Source organism: Engystomops pustulosus, chromosome 9, assembly GCF_040894005.1.
Source record: "Engystomops pustulosus chromosome 9, aEngPut4.maternal, whole genome shotgun sequence".
NCBI lineage: Eukaryota > Metazoa > Chordata > Amphibia > Anura > Leptodactylidae > Engystomops > Engystomops pustulosus.
Genome location: NC_092419.1, coordinates 49,694,363 through 49,720,858, shown reverse-complemented (window position 1 = coordinate 49,720,858; position 26,496 = coordinate 49,694,363). Strand labels below are relative to the sequence as shown.

General features: G+C 39.2%; 1 protein-coding gene across 9 annotated transcripts in view; it reads right to left on the bottom strand.

Moving 5' to 3' along the window:
• The window catches only part of TENM1 (teneurin transmembrane protein 1), a 490,610-nt gene that overhangs the window by 31,765 nt on the left and 432,349 nt on the right, over positions 1-26,496 (bottom strand). For all 9 annotated transcript variants that reach the window (XM_072124023.1, XM_072124021.1, XM_072124025.1 and 6 more), the window contains 4 exons: positions 21,910-22,276; positions 18,540-19,050; positions 7,754-7,926; positions 4,219-4,454 (listed from right to left, as the gene is read on the bottom strand). In XM_072124023.1, the coding sequence (XP_071980124.1) occupies positions 4,219-4,454; positions 7,754-7,926; positions 18,540-19,050; positions 21,910-22,276 (1,287 nt within the window). The remainder of the gene's footprint in view (positions 1-4,218; positions 4,455-7,753; positions 7,927-18,539; positions 19,051-21,909; positions 22,277-26,496) is intronic.

Sequence of the window (26,496 nt, the reverse complement as noted above, 5' to 3'; positions counted from 1 at the left end):
ACAGTTCTTAATGGTGTTCCCCAAGAGCCCGGCGCTGATAGACAGTATCGTTTTTTTGAAGTAAGCAGCAATTTGTTTTACTGTGTTACTTAAGCAAATAATGATGTGGTAGAACAGTTAGTTGTTCCGGGTCCATTTAGAAAAGTGGTATTGGATCTAGCCTACACTCATGCCTTGGGGGGTCATTTAGCCACCGATATGACAAGAGAGAATATCCTTCAGAGGTTCTATTGGCTCGGCTGCTATAGAGAAATTGAAAGCTACTGTAAATCATGCCCCACTTGCCAGATTAATGCCCTGTATTTCGTTTCAAAAGCCCTTTGGTACACCTTCCTGTAATTGAGGTACCGTTTGAGAGCATAGCCATGGACCCAGTTGGTCCTTAGTTAGGTCTGCTAGGGGGCAACAATACATTTTAGTGGTTTTGGATTATGCCACCAGATGTCCCGAGGCAATTCCATTGAGAAACACATCAACTAAGTGTATTGCACGTGAGCTATTCCATATGTGTACCCCAAAGACAATATTGGAACAGGAAAGACGGGATCATCACATTACTATTGTCCACTTGTATGGATCCCCAGATATTGCACCCAAAGTTATGGCTAATAACTATGCATCAAACCTATTGTACCCAAAGGGAAAAATACCTTAAAGGAGAAAAGCCAAACTGAAAGAATGTATACTCATAAAATATTGAAAAGCTTTATTTCATACAATACAATAAAACTTTAAAACATCCATCAATGTGAATCATCAGTACTGCTGCAACACATGCAGGTTTAAATACAGAAGTCAAGTAAAGAAACAGACCATCACAGCGTTACAATTATCTTACCCAAGTGTTGGAAGTGCATGTGTTGCAGCAGTACTGATGATTCACATTGAAAGCCCAATCTATTTCCTACCCCTTTCCACATGTCTATATTATCCTCCATATTGTGTCCGGTGATGCCCACTTTTTCCTCTGCCACCACCTGGATGTTTTAAAGCTTTAATGTATTGTATGAAATAAAGCTTTTCAATATTTTATGAGTATACATTCTTTCAGTTTGGCTTTTCTCCTTTAAGGGATTTTTCCCTTTGGGTACGATAGTTTTGATCCATATGTGTACCACAGTGGGTCTTCCCAAAGAAATCCTGACTGACCAGGGAACGCCATTCATGTCGAAGGTGATGAAAGAATTATGTAAGATACTAAAGATTAAGCAGCTAGGAACTTCCTTATACCATCCCCAGACTGACGGACTGGTAGAACATTTTGATAAAACCTTAAAGTTAATGTTAAAAAAAATAGTGATGAAAGATGGTAAAGATTGGGACTGTTTGTTACTCTATTTGTTGTTCTCCATTAGGGAAGTCCCTCAAACCTCTACAGGATTCTCCTTATTTGAATTGCTGTATGGTAGGCACCCCCGAGGTCTGCTTGACATAACTAAGGAGACGTGGGAATCTGAAAACACCCCATACATGAGCGTTATTGATCATGTGGCACAAATGCAGGAAAGGATTTCCAAGGTGATGCCAATAGTGAGAGAGCATATACAGAGGGCCCAAGAAGCACAATGCAGGATATCCAATCGGTCTGCTAGAATAAGAGAATTTGTCCCAGGTTACCGTGTCCTCATACTGGTACCCACTGTTTGAGCAAATTTTTGGCTAAGTGGCAGGGTCCTTTTGAGATTCTTGAAAAAGTTTTTAATGTCTTTTATAAGGTGCATCAGCTGGGAAAAAGGAAAATGGTACAACTATATCATGTCAACCTCATTAAGCCATGGAAGGAAAGGGAGTCACTGGTAGCAATGAGTGCTTCCTTAGTCACCGAATTAGAGTATAGTAAGGTGACAGTTGCCAATACTTTATCTTGTTCCCAAAAACAGGAATGTAAAGAATTTTTACAACACAACAAGGATATGTTCTCAAGCTTGCAGGGGTGTACGAATGTTGTTGAGCATGAAATCATTACAAGACTACAGGTTAAAGTTAGGGTAAAACCATACAGAATTCCAGAAGCCAGTAGACAGGCCATCTCTGAGGAGGTCCACAGAATGTTGAGTTTGGGTGTAATTGAAAAATCTAAAAGTGAATGGTTCAGCCCCATTGTTTTAGTTCCGAATCCAAATGGAAGCTGGCGCTTTTGTAATGATTTTCGTAAAATGGATCCCCTGAGACTGAACAAGCATTTAAAGAGTTAAAGTCTGTGTTGTGTAGACAGCCAGTTCTGATGGCCCCAGATTTCTCTAAAGAGTTCATCATAAAGACTGATGCCTCAGAGGTGGGATTAGGGGCTGTTATGTCTTAGGAGGTTAATGGAGAAGAGCACCCTGTTATCTACTTGAGTAGAAAACTGAATTCATGTTAAAAAAAAATAATTCTATTGTAGAACGAGAGTGCCTGGAAATAAAATGGGCATTGGACTCTCTGAGGTACTACCTGCTTGGCAGGAAGTTCAAGCTTGTCTCAGATCATGCTTCTTTAAAGTAGATAAGCCAATGCAGTTAAGCAACCCTGTCTCCTGTAGCCAGGAAACCCCACCTCCTGTAGTCAGTTTGCTGTGCCTACTCCATGCATCTGGCATCCCAGTCATGCCTCTTAATTGTGATGTCATTCTCTGGCTATATGAAGATCTAGAAGGCCGCGCTGACCCGACAGATGCAATGAATGGGCAGAGCAAACTGACTGTAAGGGGCGGGGTTGACTGACTACAGGAGGTGGGGTTGCCTGACTGCACTGTACAAAAGAATAAAAGATGATTTTGCATTCATAATGCAACCTAAAAGGTTGCTAAAAGGACCTCTAAGGGCTGAACATAGGAGGAGGTACTTCTGTAATGGTTTGGTGACAGGTTCCCTTTAAGCTCTTCTAAAGAGTGTAATGGAAATCCTGGCGCAAACAAGAACTGAGCCAAAACTGGTACTTTAATAAGTGGCAGCATGAAGCAAGGATTCAAAGGTACACTAAAGAAACACTTGGTAAAACAGTTTTTTAAACCATATTGTTGAAGAATGATTCGCTCTGAAGGCAGTAAACAATTATTACATCTCAAGTGCAGAAACTCCATGCAGAATTCATAAAGATGCATAAGTATTTAATTTCAAAAGGGTCAAAAATATGGAGACAGAGGATCGGTTTTGATGACATTGATTTATGACTTTATGCTCGAGTCATAATTCATAGTCAAATGCCTAGGGAGGGGAATTTATCTAATCTGCCACTTTTATGTGTAGTGCTCGGAATGTGAAGTAATCTAACAGTAATGTCTGGGGCCTCCCGTTTTTTTTTATGTTATATTCTTGCTGAAGCTTCAGTTCATACATATGTTGTAGACAGTTTTAATCGAGTAGATGCTTATGTGTAATTTATTTAACACATTAGTGTTTGCTGGGAGCAAAATCAGAGATATAGGTGAAACAATTTAATTTTTTTTAATAATAAATAAAAACTAGTTGGAGTTTCTTTTTTTTTTTTTTTTACACAAAATGCAATGGGTATAATACATTTGTGTAGTGGGTAGAGTACTTATGTGGTGGCATTGTTTTAAGTGCTGGGTTTAATGTGTACTAATAGAAAACCGGTAAAAAAAATAATTATGACTATAATCTGACAGTACATGTTCCGGTTTCCACTAAGGACATTCATCTGTAGCCAGCCTTAGCAGCAGCATATTCCATATTCTACCCCCCTCCACTCTCCATAAACTTCTATAAACATGTAATGTCAGACCTTAGTAAACTGACAGAACATTTTAAGAGTCCAATGTGGATTAAGGAGGCATTTGACAGTAAATATCAGCTGCAGGTTGGCAGAAAAAGTGGAAAAGGAAGCATTTTTTTCTGTAAGATATCCTATAAATATCCTATTTTTTGATGGGTTTAATACAATTTGTGGAAGAAACTTGGGGGAGGGGTTTGTGTCATTCATTCAGCAAAACTATATGAAAAAGGTATTTGTATCCTCTTTATCACCCATGGTTTGTAGTAGTAAAGATTTTAAGATTTTTCCTAGGAACTGAAAAAAATAGATAGCATATCTTTGCCAAGGATTATGGTTTTCCTTTAAGCTCTCAAAGTCAATTCACAATGTAACACCACCAAGATGATTCCTGTTTTGCAATTACAGTACATGAAACAAATTGGTTCTTCCCACACAGCAAGAACACAGCAGAAGGATTGTAATTTATTACAGCAAGGTAGTAATATGACAGAGATAAAGCCTTACCCTTAAGCGTCTTTCAAAAGAGGAGATATTGCCTTTGTTCTGCTCCTTTCGTTGTCGCCACTCAATGAGATTTGGGCTGTGCTCCCCAGGAAGCGAGATATTACATTTCCCCAGAGTTGGACTGACCACTCCTGCCAGTATGTGGGGCTCTGCATTCAGGCTGATTTCCATCCCGCTGGCAAAGGTGACCCGTAGAGAGCCATCAGGGTTAACACGATAGGTGTTGATTGTGTTCTCTGCAATATAGAAGAACAGAATCATAAGTTCATCATTCATGTATATTACATTACATCTATATATAGTGGTCTGGAAATGCACTTTGTATCACTTCTTTACCAATGAGACCCCATTGTCTTCATTAGCTTTGTGCTTGGGCCTTAATCAAAGAGCTCAGGGCTTGGATGTTGAATATGGTTAGAGATGCTATTTGGGAGTATCTCACTGTACATAACCTTATAACCCAGCATCGGCATGAGTCCTGCTCAGTTTTTATGAGTCTGGACCTGAGGCTGTGGATGTTGTGTATCTGGACTGTTCCAAGGCATTTGATACAGTGCTGCATAAAAGGGAAATACATTAAATGAGACTGTTGGGATTAGGGGAAAACCTTTGTGTTCAGGTAATCATTTGGCTTAATGATAGAAAGCAGAGGGTCTTCATTAATGGTACATTGTCAGATTGGGTCAAACTTACCAGTGAGGTGCCATAGGGGTCAGTATTGTGGCCACTTATTATTAAATATTTTTATTCATGATCTCATAGAAGGTATAAACTGAGGAGTTTGTTTTGGGATCTGTATGGTAGATTCAGGACCAGACAAGCCTATGATTTCTTATTTGGATTCTGTGTTGACTGATCTACTACCACTGCTTGTTGTGAAAAGATAAAGATGAATGTGGCTCCAATGTTGTCAGGATACTGCTGAGGACCATAGTTGTCATAACAAAAATCCTTCCAGATGTGCAAGCTAGAGGCAGCCCAGAGTGCATGTGTTGTGAATAGGGAGAAGGCAATAAGCAGTTGCAAAGTATCTTTTATCTCTTGAGAACAAAATAATTAGCTGTTGAGCTAAACATTTCCCCTGAAGTAATCTGTGAGAAAGCATGAAAATGCCTCCATACACATACAGTAGTGGGTTGGTCCAGTCTATATGAAAAACATTAGTTGCTGGTTACCCATCTCATGCGTTTCACTGGAAATGCAGATGTGATTGGACCGAACCTACCCCTGAGCATGTGCATCGTGTTTGTAAATACAATGCATTTCCGATTTGCCCTGAATTGCCCCGGGTTTTTGGCGCATGCTATCGGATTGTGGCTCATCGGTGTCGGCTCGCATGCGACACAAATCGGAGGCGTGGCGTCGGAAAACTCGACTGATTCAGACAAACTGCAGAATTTAAAAAACCAAATTGTGTTGCAAGATCAGCACCAACATACACCGGGAAGAAGAAGGTGAACTCCAGCGGACCTTAAAGGGGGAAGCGACACATGCAGGAAATTGGCCGCACAATCTTAGTGAATCATGGCAGACCCGAATCCTCGTCGGACATTCTGGATTGGCCGCGTCAACGGGACAGGTATGTAAATGTGCCCCCATGTGTGAACATGCCCTCACTGTGAGCCAGAACCAAGTGTAATACATATAAGAGATTGTATATGGAAAAGACTTGCAAGTGTTCTGTGTATTCTATCACACGTGGGGCAGATATATTAAGCTTTGCCGCTTTGTACACCAGAGCTTGATGTTGGCCTTGATCAGCAAAATATATGTTTAAAAATATATCAAGAGGCTTCATTCTCTTGATATATATCTTGAGATGATGGTATACAGCTCAGTTCTATGCCATGTGCTGCCTGGCATTGAACTGTGCTATAACTTTCATCAGAACCCGGGGCAGGCTATACGTCCCCGCCATTCACAGGCAATCCATGATCTGGCACCGCCCCCTCCCTGCGGATAGTCACAATTCTCACAACGTGTATCTACAGTCTCCACAGTGGTTCAGTGGAAAATAATCCTTCATGTTCATAGGTTCATTAAAATCATTGGCCCACATTTATCAAAAACAGTGCAAAATGTGCAGGGTGCACCAGATTCAGGAATTGTGGCACCCATTCTTCATAAATCTGGCGCCCTCTTGCTCCAATAGAATGCACCATATGGTTTTGGCGCACCTTTAACATGGAGCATGCAACACAATTCTGTTGGACACTGCATGATAAATGTGGCGCACACATTCCAACTGCGCACTAGAATGGCCCTTTATGTGCAGGAATTTGGGTTGCATCGGGTATAGTGCAACTGCTACAAAAAACGCTACATGAGTCGCGTGCGACACATATGTGGTGCGGACATTTCTTAAATACATGTGCAAGTAGTTTGCACATAAAAGAACAGGCAAAATCTAATAGAAAAGAAAAAGGATGCCCCCTATAATCTTCAGCATCGATCACAAAACTCCAAACAAGAACAATACATCACAAAACAGATAGTTGCCATATAAAGCTCCTGGTAGAGCAATAGTCTCTTATATTAAAGGGGCATCCCAGGAATAAGTATAATTCACATTCAAATAGATCATTATAAGCTAATATATAATTAGTTGTTATTTAAAAATTTGCACCCCTTAGTAGAAAATGCTTTGGACATAGACTGTAATGGAGAATTAAAATGCTACTGGCCCTTTAAATCGGTCCTGTGATTTTATCCCTGTAGAGGAGACACAGGACACAAGATGGCCGCTGGTCACATGTTCACATCACATGTCCCGCACCTGCAGGTCATGTGATCACCACTAATGTGGCTGTAGTTGGTTGATTGCAGTTCAGTCAGTATGACCGGTGTTGTGGCGAGACCCATCTCAGTGAGTTCTTGGGCATTCATGGCAGATAGGCCCGTTCCACACCTGCGAGTGTGATGCGATGAACTCGCAACGCATGCTGCCCGTATCACACAGCCCTAATGCTGCAAACCGGAACGGAGCTGGCATGCTGAGTTCCGTTCCGGTTTGCAGCGTTTGGGCCATGCGATCCGGGCAGCATGCATTGCGAGTGTGATGCGAGTTCGTCGCAAGTGTGGAACGGGCCTTACACATAATTACTATAGAACAGAGCATCACTGGGAGTGGAGTATAAGAGGGAGGAGAAGTTACTGAGAACTGAAGGATAATAGAACTTAGTTTCCAGTGGTGGCCATCTTGGAGATAACTCCTACTTTAGAAAGCCCATAAAATTGTGAATGTGAATTTTAAAAGTGTTTGAGCCAGTTCTGAATTTGGCCTGCAAATACTGATGCAATATACTGACCAAATACTAACCATGTAAAAAGTGGCCTGAGGTTCGTTCACCAAGTGCACTTTCTATATACAACCAAGAAAAAGTGTAAAGTATTTATAGTAAAATATAGTCTCCAGTAAGCTGAATAGGGAATTGTTTCATGTCTGGATATAGTTCCTGTACTCCGATGAGTGCCACAGTTTATTAAATATGATAACCTGCCCTGTGATCACTGACTGCTCTGGCTGCAGTGTTACCTTGCTTTAGAGCATATATAATGCTGGTCGCTGATATATTAGTGGTGGTGATAACATTTTCCTTGTTTGAAGTGTCAAGCTCAACCCGAGTGGATTTTTCCATATCGCTGTGGAAACTGCTGACTTCTCCAGTTGGAAAGGTTGCGTTTGTTAAATGTCCTTCAGGGTCATACCTTAAAATAGAAAAGAAAACACACAAATGACATTAGATTTTTCTCTGTGGCCGAGGTTTCATTTACACGTGTTTTCTAGATAACATAATCCACTGAGATCACAGTATTCGATAGGAGGGAGTCATAGCATTGTCAATAGTCATTACTACACCAGGAAGGCAGGAAGTTATGGGAAACATTTATAACACAGTTTATGTCTGATCTTATGACAAATACTATGAAATGTATGAATATTTTCTATGTGTAACAAGGAGGTGGAAACTGATCATGGAACACTATCACCAAATTTCTAAAGCTAGTAGAGGAAGCCTAACCTGGGATCCCTGCAAAATCTGCAAGGGGTCTGCCATCCCACAATGTGTGGTTCAGATCACCGTGACACCTAAAGACTTCTCAGGGGAACAGATTGGCCTGAGGCTTCACAGGTGATTTATGTCATGACTTAAAACGCGTTGATGTGCCGGTGCAGGCTATGTATGTATGCGGTGCTTTGTACAATACTCTGATATGTAGTATTTTATTTGTATATGTCCCCTATGATTTGTAAAGCACTATGGAATATGATGGCGCTATATAAATAGAGATTATTATTATTTATTATTAATATAGAAAATACAAAGTTATATTTTGAATCGGATCCTTGGAGTGCTGGATCCTTCTTTTGTTGCATTAAATGTAATAAAACAGACTTTAAAATGACAGAAAACTTGCATATTAAAATCTTCATACATAAGTATATGTCCCAGGTTGGTTATCCTGAATATAAAAGTGTGTTCACTTGTCTATTTTGCTGGACAAATTGAGAAACTGTTCCACCCATCTGATCAGAAGAACCTGATGGAACACCTATAAGAATGTCTTCCACCTCCATGTGCCATTTATATTGCAATATAGCAGCCATTGGGGCCCCCGCAGGCAACCGATACGGGGGCACCTTTCTTATATTACAATATAAATTTTACAGTTTCCCCTCCTATAGCTATGTTTTTGATTTGGCCAATATCCTTAGTCATGCTGCAATGTCTCCACTAGGGGTCACTAGAGGGTATCTTTCTTTCTCCAGGAAGAAAGTGCATATTCATTTGATTTTGGAACAAGACTAGTAAAACACTGGTGATCCCACCTTGTGGAAACTGTAAATCGTGACAAAAATTCATGTATTTGCTTCAGAACTAGTTTTTGTAACTTTCCCTTGTTGTTGCTAACTACTCTAGAACACTCTTAATAATGGTTTGGAGGGTCTTCTGGTTGCACATCATCCATTATGAACTCTTATCGCATTAAGCAGCTCCCCCAATACATGGCACCTATTGATCACCTATTGAGTGTGAGCCTCTCTCTGTAGCCGCTCTCTGCTCTGATCAATAAGCCGTATCTGTCAGAGGACTCTTATGTAATATCCCATTCATTTATCAAAACAAGACCCAGATAAAAATCCTATGATCAATGGCTGGGTTTGTCATCAAAAATTCGTATTATTTTTGTTGTAAGTTGGCTTTTGATTGGCTGATAAAGCACATTTGATTCCTGGTAACTTAATTTATTTGGCATTGTCTTTTATTTGTGATTTGTGTAAAATACTTCTATCGTTTGAAATATACATTATGGTCTTCAGATTGGGACTATTATTGCAAATAAAAACAGATGTTAATATAACATAGATAAATAGATATAAAATGTGACATTCTGCTGTCATTCTATAACACCACCACTAGATGGCAGTGTCTGACCATAAATGGACTTCAATGTTAATGTGACACTCAGGTGACTCCCTTAAAAACAAAGCCTGTGATATATGTAGTCAGGACTGTGACCCGCCTTTTACCCCAGACACAGTTGAACCTAAAATACTAAGGAAAAACTACCAACATCACTCAAATATGTATATAAATATTTGCAGGTTTTCTCACAAAGACGCAGATAAAGTATTGATCATGGGGACAGGTCCCTTTGTCCGGAATTGCCGTTAACAAGGAACAATAGAATGTATTCTGCTAGGAAGCAAATACAGATAAGACAAACTATAAACATGGTGTCATGTAGGAAGGTATAATATTCCTTGCAGATTCTTGCTACTGAATCTACACATGGATTGTGGTTTATAATAGGGAACATTCAACCATATTTATGGATTGTAGAGGAGTAAAAGCTAGGATTGACAGGTTACAACTATATCTTGTCATTCATGATGATTCTAATGTGATTCCGGTGGATGCGCTTATATATGTGGATATATATATATATATATTCATCTGTAGAAATCCTTAAACCATCCTTTTTACGTTAATGTTACCATGACGACCTTACAACACAAATAACCTTGCACTAATATTCCTTTAGTCTCCTGTGGCTTCTCCCCTAATAGTAATCTCTATAATATCACATTGCTCAGACGTATTGTTACTTTACATTTAATGTACATTGTGAGTGTAATCTAAGTGATAATATGATACCTATTCTGTCATTGGTATCATGACTATAACGTACTGGTAAGGGAGGAAAGGCCAATAGAGACATGATGGTGGTTATAGGGTTATATCGCCTTGACAGGTACCTAACAGACCTATGATAGGCAATATTATCTTCTGGACTGACCCCATCATATAAAGCAATGTTCCACAGCCTTTTTTTACCCAGAGACTAGCTATAAATATAAATTTTCTCCAGGGACTGGTGGGTGGGGGGAGGGGATGCGGTCTGGTGTCCCACCATAACTCCCTGTGTGCCTGGCTTATATTGTGCCATTACCCTCTGCTACCAGTGTCCCCTATCCCAGCCAAAGTCCGTCATCATGGCGCTCGCCCTCAGAGCAGTAAATTAGTGTGGAAATTAAGTAAGGGTAGAGAAGACTGCTGCAGGGGAACACTGAAGGTGAGTCTTGTTTTTTTTTGTTTTTACAGAGTTCCTCTGCCTGCGGACCAGTGGTTGGGGAACACTGATATAAAGGATCCACAGCTTCAGCTTTTCATTGTACACATCTTGTAATAGAGCAGAACAACCATTGATTGGAATGGGTGTTTTCGCATTGACTTGTTATTTTGCTGTGGAAAAAATTATGAAACATGTCCTATTTTTTTCACAGATGCAGATCACAGAAGGCAACAGAAATCTATGGGTGCGCAAAAAAAAAACAACTGATGAAACATCCGTTTTTTTCTCTGAGGAAACTGAATGTTTTCAAAGCAATGGTGAATCGTCAGGTTTATTTTGCGGACGCGGAGACAAAACAGAAGCAAAATGGAGGCACAACGGAGACAAAGCACAACGGATGCACAACGGGAGCTGAGCACCTATGGGAAAGAGCCCTTAGGGAGATGTATCATAGATTGTAGAGACTAGATCTGGACGCTCTGCTCTGTGCACGGACTGTGGTATAAATCTTATTCATTGGAGTGGGAGCTGAGCTGCAGGTACTGGGCACAGAACATGTTTTCTGCACCAATATGTGATATAATATTTATTTGCTGCGGATCAGAAAATATGTATCAAAAATTTGATTTACTCAACATTTTTTTTTATCACAGGCACAGATATTTGTATGTAATCTGCAACGTGTGCAAGTAGCCTAAATCTCTGTACTATCCCTTTACCAAAAACTCTTCCTTGCACATCTCAAATTTTTCACTTAACTCCATGATAACAGCTAAGCTTTCATGTGCATAGCTCCGGCCTCCGACACTTGTGTAGTAAAGCTGAGATCTACTGCCAGGGCTTCATTGAAGAACTGCATATGTGGAGAGTATTAGGAATTTTTTTGAGGTGCTGAAGCAGAAAGACCTGCTGGTCCGATTCAGATTCACGCAAAAGGTTTCCTATACGGAAGGACTTATTCTTCTCTTTCTTGTTTGATTCACTTTTAGCTTGCAGCAAAAATTACTTCAAAAGTCGAGAGCTTATACAGGCAGTCCCTGGGTTACGTACAAGATAGGGTCTGGAGGTTTGTTCTTAAGTTGAATTTGTATGTAAGTTGAAACTGTATATTTTATAATTGTAGATCCAGTAAAAAAAAATTTTGGCCCCAGTGACAATTGGAGTTTAAACATTTTTTGCTGTAATGGGACAAAGGATAATCAATAAAGCTTCATTACAGACACTTTACAGCTGATTATTGCAATCTGGGACTATAGTAAAGCATTCAGAAATCTTTACCAGAGGTCAGAGGGGTCTGTCTGTAACTATGGGTTGTCTGTAAGTCGAGTGTCCTAAAGTAGGGGACCGCCTGTATACACAAACCATGTGTTGGCTATACTTTACAGACTGAACACTGCCCCAGTGATGGGGATTCCCTGAAAATTAAGACCTAGTACAATTATATTCAAGTTTAGAAATATAAGGCCTCCCCTGAAAATAAGACCTAGCAGCCGCCATTACTACAGCGCCCCCACACTGTACATTAGTACTAGCAGATCATTTAGATACTACAAGAGGTTATAACATGGGTGAAGAATTCATGTGATAAAATCACTGACTGTTGTGATACAAGCAGCTACCTGGACAAGAAGGGGTCATTTAAGGAAAGTGATAATCATGAGAGATTAGGGGCAATGATTTCAACAGAAATGGAGTCACACGAAATTCTGCACCAAATTTAGAGTTTTGAGAGTTATAGGGATGTTAGAAAAGTTGCTGACATAATGGTCTTTCAATATAAAATGTTGCTTTTTGTTCATAAATACAGACATTGGTAAATGCACCATAGGGCTCATTCACACTGCCGTCTGCGGGGCCGTACATGCGGCCGCAAATTTGCGGCCACATGTACGTCCCCATAGACGGCAATAGTGGCACGGTGGGGATACGGTGCCATACATGTGTGGCACCGATCCGGGCTGCACCCTGCAAAAAGATAGAGTATGCTCTATCTTTAGGTTAGTGTGCGGTCATGTGCCCAAAAGACTTTTTAAGATTTTTATACTGATTAATAAATATTGAATTTTTGTTCAACAACAAATGTGAATATGGAAAAATAAGACATCCCCTGAAAATAAGACTTAGCTCCTCTTTAGGAGCAATATAAGACACTGGGGCACACTTACTTACCAGGTAACTCGAGTTCACTGAAAGTGTATTGTCTGTCTATAATGCTGGGTGCCGCGATTCAGTCGAGTGCAGCAATCCCAGCATAGACACTTCTTAAAGGAAACCTACCACGTAAAATAGTAGGTGTAAGCTGCAAATACCGAGCACCAGCTCAGGGTGAGCTGGTGCCGGAGCTTATTTCTGTTAGTGTCACAAACCGCTGTATCACGGTTTAAACACTTTTTAATCTTTATAGTGGTTTATGACACGACAGCGGTTTATGACACTAACGAAAGTAAGCTCCGGCACCAGCTCCCCCAAAGCTGGTGCTCGGTATCTGCAACTTACACCTACTATTTCACGTGGTAGGTTTCCTTTAAATACATGTGCATGGCATTTTAGCCATGAAGAACATGAACAGTCCGACTGAAGTGTGTAACAAAGCGGCGCAAAGCGCTTAGTAAATGTGGAAAACATGGTAGTTACATATAAGGAATATATATATAATTATATAAGTGAATTATATAAAACTATGATACTTGGAGACCCCAGATCGGTGTCGTGTATCGTCTAAAAATTGTGATCAACACTTATCCGTGTATCATGGACTGGACGCATTTGTGTGAAAACCCCCCTATTAATCCATCCTATATGTACCGGTTACAAAACTACTTGTACGGTAAGAAAGAGAAGATGACAATAATGTTGGGTTTGAACAGTTTTCTAGTCATAGAGACATAAACTTCTACCATCACATTCTGCTGTGTCTCTGCGCCACTTTCAGTAATGAGTCATGGCAAATTGATAAGATTTGTGTTTTAGAATTTACAAAATTCATTCATTGCGCATGAAATATTAATAATTAGTAAGAGAGGTTCAGAGATTTGTAGGTGCCGTCTATGGTTATGTTCATCCACAAGGTAAGAATTGGTGCACAGAGGAAAACCTTCTTCTTTTCAGTCCTGAAAATTAAATAATTCAATAATTTTTGGAATCCCTAATAAATTTTCCCTGCTGATGGCCATTATGTTTTGCACCTCAGTATGTAAACGGAAATCAATGGGCGATAAAATGTGGGCGAGTGCTACAATCTGAATAAAAAAACTTCTGATAATAGGAAGAAAGTGTCTGCAGGTATTCATTGATCTTGTGTTTTACAAATATTATTCCTATAACACAAAACATCAAATTGCTGTTTAGTATAAGAAAAAAATCATTACATCTTTCCGGGGCTCTAGCTATTTACAATTATTAGACAAGAAATCTTTTCATTTGTAGCTTTTTCATCATCTTTATGAGAAGTTATGGATCTGTTATTATTTACATGGGAAAGTTTCTACCTGCACAGAAAATGATCCAACAGAGATACAGATTTTTGTCTGAAGTCTCCAGATGGAACCTGTTAGGTGGCGCATGGTGTCCCTAAAGGGTTAAAGATGTGTCATGCCTCTATAGGCCGTGTACTCCCCTAAGAAATAAGCAATCATTAACAATCCGTGGATTGATCGAAGACTGTAGAGATCCATACAATGTGAGCATATTTTTAAAGGCAAAGAGACTAAATTAAGAGATTTTTATATATGCGGCAATTTTGCAAAAAGCTTTTTGCTGTATTTATGGGTACAGAATGGTACAAGTACTCATGCCCTGTATACACATAGGTATAGCATAGTACTGCTCCTCCTATCCTATATACAGGGGCGTAAGTAGGAGAAGCAGGGCCCCATAGTAGATTTCTGCATGGGGCCCCCCCTTCTCCTTAAAAAATATTTATACATATTTGTACACACACTTTTATACAATCACACACTTTTACACACTCATATATACACACACACATTGATACAGTTAAATACATACAAATAACATTCTGCACTCACTTATATACTTGTACACACATACATACATGTATACACTAATACGAACATATTTATATACTCATCTACACATTTATAAACTAATACATATAGTATAAACAAACTTATACAGTATTTACACACATACAGAATGTATACATTCATACATTTAAACGCACACAGTATATAATTTAAATTTGCATACATACTGGATATATGCATCATATATTTTTACATACAGTATACACCCACTGTGTATACACATACATGTAGTATAAAAACACTATATACACACATACTTCATATACATATAGCATACACACACAAACATACAACATATACATCATATATACACACATGGAATGTATGCATACACACCTTATATATACATACATCTACATATCTACATAAAGTATATACACACAGTATATACACACATACATACAGTATATGCAGCACATACACACATGCATACAGTATATACATCACATACAGTAAATACACACATGCATACAGTATATACACCACATACAGTAAATACACACATACATACAGTACATTCAGCATATACATACACATGCATACAGCATAAACAGACAGGCATATAGTATATACAGCATATAGACACACATGCATACAGCTTAGACACACATACATACAGTATATACACGTACATCAAATACACACACGCAGCATATACACACATACAACATATATACATAGCTATGCATACATATATAAGGTTATACTTGCATTTTTGGCATACAGGTGGCTGGATTGTGTAGTTGCCTGCGTCTACAGGCGTGTAGGTGTCAGCGGCCCACGCGGCTGGCTCTGGCATTCTGCTACCGGGCAGGTGGCTATTGCCGTGGGCAGGCAGCCGGCTGTGGCCATGTACAGATGGCTCCATGGTCTGGGAGGCAGGTGGCTGTGGAGTCGGGGAGGTGGCTGTGGCCGTGTACAGATGGCTGCGTGGTCGTGGAGGCGGGTGGCTGTGGAGTCGGGGAGGCGGCTGTGGCCTCGGGCGGGGAGGCGGGCGCAGACAGATGGCTGTGTGGTTAGGGAGGCGGGCGCAAAGGCGGCCGTAAGCAGGTGGCTGTGGGGACGGGGAGATGGCTTGTTGAATGGCAGCGGGAAGCAGGTGGGCATGCGAGCAGGCTGCAGAGGAGGTGCATAGACGAGCCTGGTTGCTCTGCCCCTGCGCCCCTGGGAGGGATGGGCCAGGGGCCACTCCACAGCCAATTTGTCTTTTCGCTCCATCTGAAAAACACCCCCATAGCATGATGCTGCCACCACCCACCATGTGTCACTGTTGGGATTGTATTTGGCAGGCGATGAGCAGTGCCTGGTTTTCTCCACACATAATGCTTAGAATTAACAACAAAAAGTTCAATCTTTGTCTGATAAAACCAGAAAATCCTATTTCTCATGTTTTTTTTTTTTTTTTTCAAACTGTATGCAGGCTTTCTTAAGTCTTTCATTGAACATGACAGACTCCACCATGACTGATGGAGGCTGCAGTGATAAATTACTTTGTGAAACTTTCTTGGAACTCCCTACTGCATCTCTAGAACTCAACCACAGTCAACTTGAGGCTCTTCTCCCATGATTGCTAAGTTTGGATGGATGGGAAGGTGTGGGAAGAGTTGTGGTTGTCCCAAACCTCTTCCATTTAAGGATTATGGAGGCCATTGTGCTCTTAGGAACCTTGAGTGCTGCAGAAATTATTTTGTAACCATGAATAGATCTGTGCCTTGCCACAATTATGTCTCTGAGCTCATGTTTCTTAGACCTCATGATTGTCATGCACTGTGAGCTGTGAGGACTTATATAGACAGGTGTGATCCTTTCCTAGTCAAGTCCAATCAGTTTAATTAAACACAGCTGGACTCCAATGAAGGAGTGGAACCATCTCAAGAAGGATCTGGATGAAATGGACAGCATGTAACTTAAAAATGTGTCACAGCAGAGGGTCTAAATACTTATGACCATGTGATATTTCAGTTATTCTTGTTTCATATATTAGCTAAAATATCTACATTTCTGATTTTTTTTTCTGTCAAGATGGGATGCAGAGTGTACATTAATGAGCCAAAAATTATATTATTATTTTTTGGTCTTACCAATTGTCTGCAATTAAACAAGGAGTGAAAAATTTAAAGGGGTCTGAATTTCCGCACCCACTTTATATGGGCAAAGCACAGTACAAATATTTATATCCTGTATACTGGGCACCTACTGGGCATACTACTCTTATTGTGTATATATGGACACAGCACAGTACTACCACCCTTATTCTGTATATACGGATAAGCAAAAAACTACTTCTCTTCTTCTGTATATATGGGCAAAGCGTAGAAGTATTACTGCTCTTATCCTATATATAGATGCTCTACAAAGTACTACTGATCTTATTCTGTAAGTAGGGTGTTTTCTTACAAGTTAAAATGTTCCTGATCATAGGGTATAGAAAACCCATGAGGGGCATATATACTTTTTCAACCATATTAATTCCTTAGCAATGAGGATGCATGGAGCTTGCTCATGGGCTGAGCCCTCTCCATACATGGTGGGTGACTGCGGTTTTATCCGGCCCCTAACACCCATTATCCGCCATTTTGACTGTGACTGTTGCCCAGAAAATAATGAACAAGCATAATTATGAACATGATCTATCTATAAATATGATTATTATATGAGGTGAAGGCCTTAATGGAATAAAAATCCAATAAATAGCTAATTTACCATATAGTTGGGATATTAGTAAAAAATAAACTGAATAACTTACATTTTACTTCTGAAAATTGAGAAAATTTTCCACTTATATGATAGGACAGTCTGCTAGTATTTCAGACTGTGGCTATGTGTGAACATGACATGTATTTCCATGTAGAATCGGGCTTCCCCCTACACATACTGTAGATCATGTTTAATTTTATATAATAATGGGACTTTTTTTATAACCAGATCATCTATGTGCCATATAACGAATGAATGCTTGAAAAGGTCATAACACTGTATGTCAAGCACATCGCATCAGAGGTGTCCATCATGATAAATCCCAGAAATGTGAGGTAAGAGCTATCAAAATACAGAAATATTGATTGCACTCATTGAAAGGTTCACATAGAAATTCAATATATTTGGGCTTTGAAGGCTCACAGCAGTCTGAGTACTAAATGTTTCAAACCATTAATGGGTGCATAGGAGGCACATTGTACCCACTAAGGTCTACATAGACTTGGCACTGACGCAGATATTATGAATCCTGGGAATTGCTTATTCATTGTCAGCATCCAACAATTAGGATATGACTTCCCCCACCAATTCCTTAACTAAAAAAAAAACTTTATTTGATGAAAAAGTAAATACTCATAACTCATTTGTTGTGATTTTTTTTAAAGTTTCCCTTATGTATGGGAACACAAAGTGTCTTCGATTAAGTCACTATAAAAGGAAGAGAGATCGCTTTGAGAGTCAAGTGCCAAATAACATCACATCTGAGCGGAAAAATGTCTTATCTCTCGGTTACAATGCAGCTGCTCTTAAGTAAAAGCTGTGACGATGGATCTAATGAGAAAGCCCACAGCTGCAGCTATTGAACTCCCAGAAGGAAACCCACACATCTACTCACAAACTGCTAAGCCTAAAAATTACACTTTTTTCTTTAACCAATTTTGGAGGAGATTCTAAACTGTAAAAAAAACAAACAAAAAAACCCCAAAAATGTAAACTTACTCATAAACTGTAGTCCAACCATTTTCATTGCTTTTGGTTGCCAGGAGGCCTGTGTTACCATGGTATGTCATCAATGCTAGGTTATATCCTTGAGCAGATATTCTTTTCAGCACTCCATTGCTGCTGATAGTCAGCCAGTAGACTTGTCCTCCGGGAACCACCAACCACAGAGGCATGCCTCCAGCATCACGTCGTATATGAACTGAATTTCCATTACTACTGGTAATCGAAATTACGTCCCCATCACCATTGTAGGTAAAATTGTACACATAGTCCCTAGTTATAAGATTTAAAGTGTGGAGATGAGTCCCATTGGTACTGAACTGATACAATTCTTGGTCTGCTGGAGAGGCAACCTCATACATATTCATGGCATTCAGATGAGGCTTGTTCTTAGTGACTGCTCGAATGCGTATGTTGCCAAGATCAGCTATGTACAGTGTGCCATCTGGAGAAACAGCTAACGACGAGGGCGCTTTCAGTCTGGCATCCTTAGCAAATCCACCGTCACCTACGGGACGAATAATATCAAATGTATTAATCTGTAAATTGCACATCTTTTAATTTTTATGGAGAAAAGTCTATAAACAGAAGACATTTAATATTCACGGACCACTTTTAAAAGCATTAGTGCAAATGGTATAATTTTAAGGGTGAATCAGCAAAGATTAGCATTATTATGCATTTATCTCAGCAATACTCATTTTTGAAGATTCAAAGCCCTGCTGGTTTAAAAATTGTTTGTTTGTTTTTTCTGAGCTACATGTGCGGTGCCAGGACATCTGCCGTATTTCCCTACACAGCAATCTCCTCAATGTATTACTGAAATGGCATGGAAATAGAGATTTGTTTGAGGGTTAGCAAAATGGACTGCAATTTTGTTTATCGTATGAAAGTAAAAATGGGTAATGGTTGTTGTGTAAAAAAGAACTTTTCAGTCAACACAAGCAGATCATGGGGTTCCTTCTGTTGTGACCCCTAAAAAGGTGGAGAGCTACTTGTTGAATACTTATCTTCCCCATAGTAGAACTGTATATAATGCATTGCATAATTACTATTCGAATAAATGGATATCCACTCTGATGGCCTGGCATCCAGCTTAAAAGAGGGAGGCATTAAAGGGGTATTCTCATCTGGGCACTTACATTCAGTTTAATTAATCTGCCATATGTAAACATTTCTTCAATTAGATGTTATTAAAAAAAATGTTCCTGTGTGAAGATAATTTCTCATAAGTGTAGCCATGTAGTCCCTTAGAAACGAGATAGCTTCCTCGGATACGGCCACCTCTGATGGATTGAGTGCACAAAGAAACAAAAGGTTTTTGTATATAAAATGTCCGGGAGTTACTACATGTCGCACAGCCGTCCTGTGGTAATGATTGCTGAATCTGGTGGTCCGGCAGGACTCTATAGCGCAGGACTCTGGCCACCGCTGCCAGAGTGTGACGTGGTCGTATCCGAGGAAGCCATCTGGTTTCTAAGGGACAACATGACTACATTTATGAGAAATTATCTTCACACAGGAACATTTTTTTAATTAACATCCAATTGAAGAAATGTTTACATATGGTAAATGAATTTAATTAAATGTAAATGCCCAGATGGGAATACCCCTTTAAGTGTCACTGTGTCAACTGAGTGCTCAAACAGCGTAGACAGAAATACAGTACTTTGTTATTAAAAGGCCGCATATTAAATAGAAATCCAATCTAAGAGACCCAAAACGGTTAGCATAACAAGGGGGATAAAACTAAAACATAACTAAACTTTGCCAAAATTATACAAATTTGGTCAATAATTATATATACATTTTGTAATATACTATATTAAAGAATTATGTTCCAGTTTCCTTCTTTTTCCTCCCTTTCTTCCTTATTTAAGTGGTTTGTGTAAATCAGCTTTCTATACTGCATCCATACAGCTGAGAGATAAAAAAGCATGCTAATGTGTCTAATGACTTAACTCTTTATTCTTTAGGTATACAACGAGTTTATCTTTAGTCTCCTCTCTGAGCTGTCTACAAGAAAATACACTGCTCACTGCAGGAGAAAGAAGGAGCAGAAAAGAAGGCATGGAGAAGTTTCTTCCTTAATGAAGTATATTAAAAAAAACTTTTCAATGTCCACTTACATTATTCATTTTTGAAATCCAAGAAAATAAAATGTTTCAAAGGTTAAAGGCAACTTGTCACCACATTTTTCACAAATACAGCTAGTAATATCACAGCATGCCTCCATGGACTTTTAGTTCTCTCCATGCCTCCATGGACTTCTAGTTCTCTCCATGCCTCAATGGAGGCATGCTGTGATTTTATATGATCAGATGCATGGGTAGATTTCGCAAATGTTAGGGGGTAAAGGTCCTTAGATGACATCACCCTGGTTACATGCGGAATGATTTAATACAGCTCTTTCTCAATGTTCCAGCAAGGCACTGTGTAAAACATTTGAATATTGGCCGATGGAACTAAGTACTGGTAGCAGTGAGACCTGTTAATAAGAACTAGGGAGGCAGGGCAGATTCAGGGAACACTGCATATACAGGACCCCTTTAATACCGCAAATCAGGTTGCATATAAGTTTAACAGATTTTTTCAACATTGTAGCCATGGAAAGAAACCATTTAGGGATAATGCCAATGTTTTTAATCATAGTTTTTTTTTTAAATGAAGTATTCATTTCGGGTGTGTTAATTTGAATGGCAGGTTTCCTTTACGTTACAATGTAATATTTTTTCTCTCCCTAATATCTAAGTCTGTCTTGATAGATACTTAATGACTTCAGCATAGGATAGTGGAATAGTGGATCACAAGTCTGAAAGTCAAAAATTCTGGAAGTATAAATGTCAGAAGTAGGTATTATGGGATCATAATATAATTGAGCTTTTAAATTTCAAATTATACACAACTTGAAGCGGGTTTGCAGGCTTTATTTTATTAAATAAAGTAAAATTTATCTAGGCACCTAGCAGAGATAAGATCTAAGTTAAGTAGCACCCTTTATACGTAGATTACAGTTGGATTAGAATTGGCTGATAATTTCAGAAGTTTTACTGAGCACTTGGCCCCGTGCTTATTAATTTTCCAGCAACATGCTGCCATTAATACTGTAAACCCCCTAAGTTATTCATATTATAGAATATTGTTTCTTACAAAGTGAATAAACAATGACATTCAGTTGCAGTAATATAGGGAAATAAAGGAGAGGGTGAAATGCAATAGGGGCACTGGGTTACAATCTACCAGTGTTGGAAGAAGTTCTTACCCTATTACCCCTTCTAACTTTTACCCATATTCTCACCATGAAAAATCCCTACAGCATATTACTTATGAGAGACAATTTTTTTTATAATATGACACTTGTTCTGACCTGAAAAACAGTCACAATTTGGGTCAATCTTGCAGTCACAGTCCGTGGGGGCCCCAACTAATGTAGAGATCTCTCCATTTGTGGTGACTTGCTGGATTCTGTTGATCTTTCTTTCATCTGTTTCAGCAATGTAGAGGACTCCACTGTGTGATACAGCAATGGCTCGTGCAGATTCCAGGGTGGAATGAATTGCTACTTTGCTGACAAGAAAATAGTCTATTCCTGGAACCTGGCAATGTATAGGTCTACCGGCAATAATTCTCACTTGATTGTTATCAGAGATCTGGAGTACAATGTTATTGTCCAAGACATACAATGAGTTGTCCATTGGGTTGACAGCCAGATCTGTTGGCCATTCCAGTCGAACCTGCAAAGAATAATCAGTTTGAGTACATTTTATGAAAATGACAGGATATTAGCAATGGCACAAAAACAGTTAGGACGTGCACAGCTGTAGTTAAACAGGTCCACAGACCAAAAATTATAAATGCTAGAAGAAAAAGAAGTGTGCTAGAACGGATCAAAAAGTAGTACAATACAATCTTTATTAATACATGATATACACAACTACACAAAGATTAAAAGTACATACATACCAAAAAGACACTGGATAGAGAAAGTACAATGACTTTACTCCATCTTCCACCCCTAACCACACGTGTTAAGACACATAAGTCAAACCTGTGTTCCAAAGATAAATGCCTAGATTTACAACTAGTGTCCGTGGCCGAGTCCACAGTATTATGCAAAGTTCATACAAATGCAATTGATAAGCACATGAACAAGATATAAAGTCCTTCCTGCCAAAACACCAAATGCTTCCAATCAGATGGATATGGTATGTAAACAAATAACAATAAATTGCAAATCCCAAAAATCACTACCTATAACCAAGCAAGGCCTGACGCCCAGGTAGCACAACAGGAGCCACAATACACACCAAACACTAGGTATCAGTAGGGGTGGGAGGCTCCCAAAGCGTATCATCGCTACATGCAACTTCTTCAGGGGTATGATGACCCTCCTTACTCTATCCGTTGTCTTTTTGGTACTTATGTACTTTTAATTGATTTTAATCTTTGTGTATCGTAGTTGTGTATATCATGTATTAATAAAGATTGTATTGTACTATTTTTGGTCCGTTCAAGCACACTTCTTTTTCTTCTAGGATATTAACAATGAGAACTTGTACAATTTGAAATGTTCTGTGTAATTAGTTAAAGGGAACCAGTCAGCACAAAGTAATCTAATAAATCTCTATCAGTACCTTATGAAGCAGATTTACAACTTTCACATCATGTTCCAGTAGTGGTCCTGCATGGAATTATCATTAATAAAATTAACTTTCAAGTGGTTTGCAAATTAATAAAATAAGGACTCAGAAAGCTCAGAAGTAAGGTTAAAGGGGTATTCCAGGGATCAGCATAATTCATATACATGAATTATGGACATACACTGTAATGAACAATTAAAATGCTACTAGTCCTTTTATCAGTCCGTTGATTTCTGTGGAGCAGCCTGGGCAGGTCATGTGATCATGATTATGTTTGGCTGTAGTCGGTTGGGTACAGTGCATCCAGTATGACCAGTGTTGTGGGGAGACCGATTTCAATGAGGTAATGTGCGATGGTGGCAGTTACATACATCATCACTATGGTCTATTACATCATCACTGGGAACAGAGCATAGAACAAAAGGATCGTGGGACTTGTAGTTTCCAGTGGCAGCCATCTTGGAGTCCAAGAAAAACCTTTACACTTTCGCTACTAAGTCAATAGCTATTCCAGTAAAAATTGCCAGAATAATTTACACATCACTGCCTGTGAGGACACTTATCTAAAATATGTGCACTTCAATAAACATATAGTTAGTAAAGCACCACAGATGTTGTCAGCAACTACTGATAAGGAGCGTGCATGTGCTAATAACCCCTCCCAACAACATCCACCTACCTTCCTCTCCTCTGTGTAGCTACGGATTCTTATGGCAATCAACCAAACAAACACAGACAGAGAGATGAGGTAACTGCTAGCTGCTAGCCTGCAAGCTGACAAATGGCTGCAGATTACTTATGAGTGTAAATTACAATATTGCTGATTTTGGCTTTGTGCGAGCTAGGCAAAAGTTTGTATAGTTTACAGTTGTACTTCAAACCTTTAGACAAAAGCACATTGGACATTCTCCACCATTGTTCTAACCCAAGAAACTATTGACTTATTGGTTACTATTGTTACTGCAACACATGTTTGGAATGCTCATCTTCTTTCGTTTAGCACAAATCTATTCACTGTACTCTGCTTAGCTCTATGGAAACAAAGGCTAATGCATGAAGTACAATCAAGTAGAACCTCCATAAAAGGTGGACAATAGAGTGTCCTTGGTAGCTTTATCTGCAGATTAACTAGTACCTATACAACGTAGACTGAACTTTATTCACTGCGGCTCCATTAAATTATCTTTAGTTTTATATTGTTCTTTTTACCAGGCGATATAATTTATCTTTGCATGGACACTGGTCAGTGCCATAGTGATCGTAAACGGAATGGTTTTGTTGCATACGTTTTTTTTCACAATGGTTATCTGTACAGCTATTTCATGTGAAGCTTTTTGTTAAAATCACCACAAAAAGACCAGAACAGAAACTTAAAAAAATATTATCTAGTATTAAACAGGCATAATGCTGATGTACTTGTAATATGCCAAAGTTCACCTCTCCACATGGTCCAGAAGGGTTATGTGATAATTTATAAGCATATGCACAGTTTTCTATCAGTTTGCAATATATAACACTCTTCCAATGTGATATTGCACTTTGCTATGTAATTTTGTGATATCATTATCAATTGATACGGGTTATAAAAGGGATTATTCTTTAGAAATAGGTTTACAGTTTGCTGGTCTCTCACATTCTCCTCTCCACTAGAAACAATTCTGGTTCTATTCTAATGTTCATAGGCGCCTCACGGGATCATGAACATAATTGTGTTATTGCTCCATACAAAACTTCAAGTTGTGCGGAGCAAGAATGTATGGAAGCTATCATATTTTTTTGAATTATGGTTAAACCTGACAAAAAGGCTAATTTTGAAAATATTTTCTCCTTGTAGCAATGATTGTTGGGGAGAAGATAACTATAAACCATATAGAGGCATTATATGTGTAAATCAGCCTGCATCAGTAATCTTCCTATCCACATACATGGCTCCTACCTAGTAATGTACCCAGCAAGCCATGGCAATGATTACAGTAGAAACTGGGAAAATTATGGTGATTTTTAGCTGTTGTCTTGTCCAGTATCACATCCATTTACAACCATGATAGTATATTGTATAACACTAGGTGTTAACGGCTGCAGGCTGATGATGGGATAATGCTCAGAGAAGCTTCCAGGGTCTAAGCTATGTCTAATCACCCATCCGATGAAAAATGTTTCTATAAAATCACAAGTGCTTTTTCCTTTTTTCATGCTACCAGAAAGATGGAAAACAACTATGGAAATGGTTTTCCATAAAAGTTAATCTCAGGAGTGTTCATCTAATTGAATGTCTACAGACAAGAGGCGGCAGACAGGAGGCTTTCATCGATGAGCTTGGCTGCCCATGGTATTTGAATCCAGGATACGCAGTTCTTCATTCATGCTGTGCGTCTGCCCTTTTGCCATGCAGCTCTTTGTGGGCACTGGGAATAACTCAGAATATCCACTTTTGTCTTATGTCAGGCATAAACTATTCAAGGCAGAAGCGGGCAGCACTAAATGGATGAGCTCAGCTGAATCGCTCGCTCTAACTGCTGTAGATCATTTTTAATTAATTGTGACTAAGGTTCTATTGAACGGGAGTGTATTAGCGAACAGCACACCGACGATAATCTGGAGAATCAAGTGCACTTCATAGCCGGCTTACAACAATGGAGAACTTATTAATTACCAGACGGACTAATTACTGAGTGTGAAGGTTCAACATGCAGTCACATAGGAATCCACTTTAGACTTAGGCCGGATGACAGCAATAAGTCACAGCACTAAAGGCTCAAGCACATTCAATATTAGGGATCACTTTTCTATAGAGCAAGAATAGGTGGCTATCATAAAGGTCCACAAAGCCTCTATTGTATCTCTGTATATCCTAGTGGGGAAGATTTATTCTGCACAGTTTGGAGAGATTTTGGGCCATCCACAACCAAAGTGAGAAAAAAGGGGCAAAAACCAACAGAAACTATAGTTGAAATATCTGCCTAGTCAGATCTGGTCTAAACAGGTCCCACCTGGTGGAGACTGCTCCTCTTAGTAAATACGTAATGCCAGGTGAATTTAAGGACTGGTATTTAAAAAAAAACAGTCTTAATTCCCCCCCCCCTGCCCTCCCCAAAATGTATTCTTACAGGGAAGGTGGGAACCTAAGTAACCAACCAGTCTGACAAAACATATGTTTCCCTTAGACTTCCTTGTATCCTTTCTTTTTGGTCATTAGAAATGTTACAAAATGTACTCTAAATGTGCACAATTTTTAGAATGGCCAAATGAATGTATTAATTTAAGCATCACATAATATCACTTGTGTCACTTGGTTTAAATTGTGCAAAGAATAC